Source organism: Phoca vitulina, unplaced genomic scaffold (assembly GCF_004348235.1).
Source record: "Phoca vitulina isolate PV1807 unplaced genomic scaffold, GSC_HSeal_1.0 scaffold4, whole genome shotgun sequence".
Lineage (NCBI taxonomy): Eukaryota > Metazoa > Chordata > Mammalia > Carnivora > Phocidae > Phoca > Phoca vitulina.
In genome coordinates this window covers 77,297,256-77,303,255 of record NW_022589707.1, presented here as the reverse complement: position 1 = coordinate 77,303,255, position 6,000 = coordinate 77,297,256, and the positions used below count along the sequence as shown (strand labels likewise).

The 6,000-nt window shown below is 47.2% G+C and overlaps 1 protein-coding gene across 4 annotated transcripts in view; it reads left to right on the top strand.

Moving 5' to 3' along the window:
• The first annotated feature begins 3,210 nt into the window (after positions 1-3,210).
• The window catches only part of PTPN12 (protein tyrosine phosphatase non-receptor type 12), an 87,565-nt gene continuing 84,775 nt past the window's right edge, over positions 3,211-6,000 (top strand). For 3 of the 4 annotated variants that reach the window (XM_032402297.1, XM_032402298.1, XM_032402296.1), the window contains exon 1: positions 3,211-3,389. In XM_032402297.1, the coding sequence (XP_032258188.1) occupies positions 3,291-3,389 (99 nt within the window). In that variant the 5' untranslated portion in view covers positions 3,211-3,290. The remainder of the gene's footprint in view (positions 3,390-6,000) is intronic. The other variant, XM_032402299.1, reaches the window with a different exon arrangement.

The window sequence follows — 6,000 nt, the reverse complement described above, 5'->3', positions numbered from 1 at the left end:
CTCTCTGTCAAATAAATAAAATCTTTTTAAAAAAAAATTAAAAAAACCTTAATTATATGTATGTGATTTTGTTTTTTAACCAGTGCCTTTTGATATGTAGGCACATTGTTTCTACTCTTGCCATTATAAATAAGGCTGCAATAAGCATAGATGTTTGTATACAGCTATAAATATTATCTATAAATTTTTCAGCTACAACATGCATGACGTTTCCATTTTTATACATTTATGGCCAAACTGCCTCCAAAGATGTGCAGATTTCTCTCACCATTTGTGCATGAACGTTCCCATTTGCCCAAACCATGCATAGTCCTGTGTTCCGTCAAACTTTCTGATCTCTCCCAATCTGGTAATTTCAGTCATTTTTAATTCTACCTTCTTTCTTGTCCACTAAGTCAGTCAGTCACCTAGTTCTGTGAGTTCTTTGTCTCTCTCACCTCCATCTATGTCTTTGTAATTGTGGTGCTATGACCTTAGTTACAGCTTTTGTTGCTTCATATATTGGCTCCTAATACCTCATTCCATTCTCTCCCCTTATTAAGTCACAATTTATCCAAAAAATGCCAGATAACTATTTTCCTATTTTTCCTTCTATTCTCAAAAACCTTTGGTGGCTCCCACTGACCATATGAAGTCCAAATCATTAGCCAGGCATTTAATGCTCTCCAATCCCTATCTACTTTAGCACCTTCACAGGCATATAAAAGTTCTCCTTCAAACTTCTGCTTTGCTGTCTTCATGTTTTTTGTTTCAACACTTCTCTTATCTGGGCGTTCTTCTTTCTGTTCAAACCCAATTTCACATATCCTTCAAGGTCCTCTGTGACCACTGCATGTGATAACTGGTTCACAAATCTCTCTTCTCAGAATTGTTAAACCACTCAATGTCCGTATCACTCATTTGGTATTTATTAACTCACGATATAACTAAGTTTATTGTTTTTCCTGTCTCCTGAACCAGGCTATAAACTCTAAGCCACCCCTAAAACATTTTTGTATCTCTCTCACACACGGCACAACGCCTCATATTCTGAGGTGCTCAAAAATTATTTGTAGATCGAAACGTGACCTAAGTATACTAAAGTGATGAAAGCACGGCTAAGCCTTTGCAAAAGAGTTGAAATACATAAGGGTACTTTACATTTGTTTTCCCTAACCTTTATCAGACGCCAAAGGTAGCTGTTAAGAACTCAAAATACACTCACGTTTTATAAGAAAGAGAAAATTGCCAGTAAGAGGAAAAGTAAAAACACTGCAAAAACACTAGCCAAAATGAGACTCAATAACTCAAAACAAGTAACACTTTCCATCAGACTGTCCCTAGACTATTAGACAACTTGTCTAGCATATAGTCTTTATCAACCACCCTGTGGTTTGTTCATTCTTTTGATACAGCGAAAGTACAGGCACTCCTGATCATCTACCCATTTCTTTGCTTAGAGTCTAATTTCTTTCCCAGTTCTGGGGGAAAAGGGTTACCTACAGTGAGCTGTCTTGGTAGGTGAGCAAGCCCAGATCCTGATCTTTTCTTACATCCAGTGAAACTGAGTCTCAGGATCTGATTAAAGTAAAATACTCCAGACCCTTGCTTCAGATAAAGCTTACCTTAGAAACTGAACTATTCCTCTAAGTAAATTTTTAAATACAGAACAAAACTTATCTTTTTATATGCACATACAACATATAAACCTATAGGAAGAGATTTAGAAGGGCACACCTGGAAATGCGTATTTCTGAGAGGAGGATTGGATTGGATACATTAGTTGTTATTATTTTTAAACTTACGTTTCCTATTTAACCAGATTCCCCAGCTTATCTGTAAAAAATGTTTTTTGTGGGTATAAGGGACTAAAAGAAGTCCACGGATCAAATCCTTCACTTCTGCCACATTACCACATCTTTACCTTCCTTAGTGAGAGGCAATGTAAGTGTTGTACTGAAAGCAATAAGATTTGAGTTCTCGTTTTGTCTCTGCTAAGAATATGCTGGGGGAGATCTTAGACAAATCGCTTTTTTTGTAAAATGGTGAGTTAGACTAAAACAGATATTCTCTGATTACTAGAAGATTTGCAAAGATGTATGAAAATTTATAAAGTCCATTCTATGGAGAAAAGTCACTTCTGAAGGGCTGCGAATCTAAGCGCAAGACGACAAATTCCCTTTCATTCAGCAAACACTGAGCCCTCGCCACATGCATGGTAGGTATTAGAATGCACTCCAAATCTTAGACGCTCACTCGCCAGGGTTTAGACGGATTTGCCAAAGTCCTTTCACTCAAGAAACGTTTCATTTCTCTTGGCCGTAGCCATTCCCCAAAGTGGCAAGGTCTACTTGCCGTCAACAGTCACCAAAACACTAGTAAGATGAAGACATACCTGCTGTGAACGCGGGGGTGACACAACTACAGTTCCCAGCATGCCTCTCTTTCCTACCACCGCCCTCTCCCGCCCCCGCCCCTGGATTCCCGCGGGCCGGGACTTGTAGTCCCAGCCCACAGTCGTGGGCGGCGCGGAAGCACTCTAAAAATATGCTTTTCCCACTAGTAGGCCGTGAGCCCGCAAGTTCCAACTATAATCTTATGCGACTGACTAGGGTTTACCCTGCTCAGAGGCGAATTCCCTCCTTCCAGACCTCCTCAGATCTACTTACAGCCCGGGCGGGACCACGCCCCGGAAGTAGAGTGAAGTCGCCCAGACGACAGCCAAGAGCCTTCCAGCCACTCGGAGAGGGGCTGGGACCAGCGGGGCGGGCTTGGGGGGAGTGGTCCAGAGGCGAGTTGGGAGGGGGCGGATCGGGCGTCCCAGCGCCTGGGGCGGAGCCACAGCACGGGGCCGCGCGTCGGGGTGGCGGCGGGGCCGCGCCCGTGGGGAGAGGCGGCTGCGGCTGCTAGTGGGGGGGGGGGGGGAGGGGGGACCGGGGAGGGGGGGGCAGGGCGAGCGGAGAGCCGTGTTCCTGAGGCGGTGGCGGCGTCTCCAACGAAAGAGGAGGAGGGCGGGGAAGGAGGATGGAGCAAGCTGGGGGTTGGGGTTGGCGCTAGCCGCAGCGGCTTGCCTCGTACTGTGGGAGAACGGCGGCTGCTCCTGGAAGTTGTGGGGTCGGGAGCCGGGCCGGTGTCTCCGCTGCCGCCGCCTTAGGCGGTGGGGAGGAGCAGGGAGCGGCGAGGCTTGGCGGGGGTCGGGAGGGAGGGGAAGGGCTGGGGAAGCGAGCTGGGGAAGACTGAGCGGGCTCTGCGCCGGGCGGGCGGGCGGCGGCGGGGGGGGCCAGCCACCGCAGCCGGGGGGACGCGGGAGGATGGAGCAAGTGGAGATCCTGAGGAAATTTATCCAGAGGGTACAGGCCATGAAGAGTCCGGACCACAATGGGGAGGACAACTTCGCCCGGGACTTCATGGTGAGTCGTTCCCCTTGCTGTCGCCTGCTCTCGCCGGCACCGAAGCCCACCGCCGCCTCGCCCGGCCGGCCCGGGCCGCCAGCGCTTTGTGTGCGGCTGTGAGGAGAGGGGCGGAGGGGGCGCGCACCAACTCCTAGGGCCGGGTGGTCTTGGAGGCGGGCAGGAGGTGAGACCGCCTCCGTCCCTCGGCCTCCTTTCCTCCCCTCACGCTTTCGCGGCCCCCTCCGCGGGCGCCGGGGTAGCGAAGGGAGCGGCCCCGACCGAGCCCGTACTCTGCACTGCCGCCCGCGACCACCTATTGTTTCTTGGGCCGGGAGCCGGAGGCGACTGAGGTGCAGACCCGGGGCGGGGGGACTCGTCTCTTCACCCCCCACTCCCCATCCAGCCTGCCCCTCCTTGTAGGGTCGAGGCAAGGTGTCTACCCAGGGAGAGCAGATCGCGGCTGATGGAGGAACGGGGGTGTTGAGGTTAGCATTAACTCGTGGGGTCCCTTTGCTCAAGCTGGTCTCAGAAGTGGGCAAGGTAGGAGTTCTGCCGTTTTGGGGTTCGTAGTTATTATCTCCAAGGCTTGGGAAAGGATTGTCCGTAGGGAATCCCGTGGCTTGCCCAGTTCCATTTACCCCCGTCCCATCTCGTGTCTCTTGAGACTCAGGTTTGAGATGGCGTTGGGGTCATCATGACTTTAGGTTAGAGGGGGTAAGTGTGTGTGTGGAGGGGTCGGTTATCCAGAAGGAAGCCTACTTCGGACTCCCTAGGGGATATTGTGGAAGGCGGAGGGGATGTGACTATCACTTCCTATCCGGGGTGGGGGGGGGGAACTTGGGAACAATAGTCCTGGTGGGGCGGAGGCAACGAAACGGGCCGAAGCCCTGAACTGGGAGATAACCTTCCAGCCTCCCCCCCCCCCCCCTTTCCGCCCTCCGCTTGGGCAGACCGGCTGGAGAGGAGGTTAAAAGTCTTGTTCGTGAAATTGCTCTAGATACATCACTTGTGAGGGGGTCAGATCCAAAGGCGTGGGACCAGAAGTCGACTTCCTACATGGCCCCCCCCCCCACCTTTTATTTTTCTGCTGGACAATGTTCCCTTCAGGGTTGTTTCTCGGTTTAGGAGGCGGTGGTTGCGGCTGCGGCTCCTACGGATATTGCGCAAGACTGGGGCGTTGGAAACTCTGGAGGTCTGGGGAATGGAAAAGGAAGTGGGACTTTGGGAAGTGGTTGCTCCTTAGCCTTGGCGGGGGTTTAGGAATGGGAAATAAGCTAGGGAAAATTTTGCTCCTGGACAAGGTACACCTCCAAGAATAATCACTTAACTCCGAAATTCTTGATTGTAAAAAGGATACACAGTTAATGTCGATGAAAATGAAAGAGCAGCAAACATTGGCTAGTTTTTGTTTCAAAGTACGGTTTAATTGTTGACAAGGTGCAGGTGAAATGACTTTTAGCACTGAAATACTTTTTCACATTTTAAAGAGACTAGGATGTAGTAAAGCTTTAGCATTAAAATTGTTAACAGCTTATAAAATAGATCGTTGACCTTATACAGTATTATAATAGTATTGTTGAGCTTTGTGATTCCCGCCTTCCTAGACTAATAATAGAGGATAGGAGTAAGATTTCGTATCTTTTGAAAACGGAAAAATATAGGTAAAATAATCTGCCTTATTTTAAACACTTTCTGTTGATATTTAGCCTATGTAGTTTTGAAAAATTAATTTTTGATCCAAGGGAGGTAAAGAAAAGAGGATATTTTCTCTTCTTACTAGTGAGAATTTTTATTGTGTTGGTATCTTTTGGATAGTCACTTAACAGTAATTGGATGGAGTCCCCTTGTTACTACTTTTTAGCAAATAGAAAATATTTACTTAGGATAGTTTAAAAGTTTAAAACAGGCTTTATTTTGGTTATGGAAGAAGAGGTGGTGTGGTTCTTGGTCTCTTCTGGTTTGCATGCTAGTCATCTTGTTATCCCTGGGCATATCCTCTCAGGAAAGAGCATTGTTTGGTGATGAAGGCCATCAGGACAGGTGCCCAGTCTCTGAACTTCTGTACTGGGGAAGTAGCCTTGGGGTTCATGCTTTGGGGATGAGTCAGGGATTCCTATTGGAGAGTTCATTTCTGAAGTAGTGAATGAGTTTCTTTTTTCTTCCATGATACCTACGGATAGCTAGGTGATTCTACATTCGAAATTTGATGACTAAGGCTATTTTATAGTGCCTGCTTTTTTTATTCCATGACTTGATAAGCAATAGCTATAATTAAGACTGATAGATAGTGCTGCTTTTTCCCTTGACTGGAAGGCTGGAGGGAAACCATGTCCCCTCTGCCATGGAAAGAGAATAGAAGATCAGCTAATAATTCTAAGTGTTCTGTTATTTTTAAATTCTTCTGTGGATCAAAAATGCATTTTTAAATTTTAGCATTTTAGAACTGAGCCTTAGAAATAATCTAGCTATTATAATCCTATTCAGTTATGAAGTACTAGTGTTCATTATTTCAAATTTGGAGATTATAGAATAATAATGAATAATGCCTTACTCTTAGGAAAGTGGAGTGGACATGCAGACTGTTCCTCCCATTGTTGGATCCTGTCTTTCTAGTCCCATCACCCAAAGG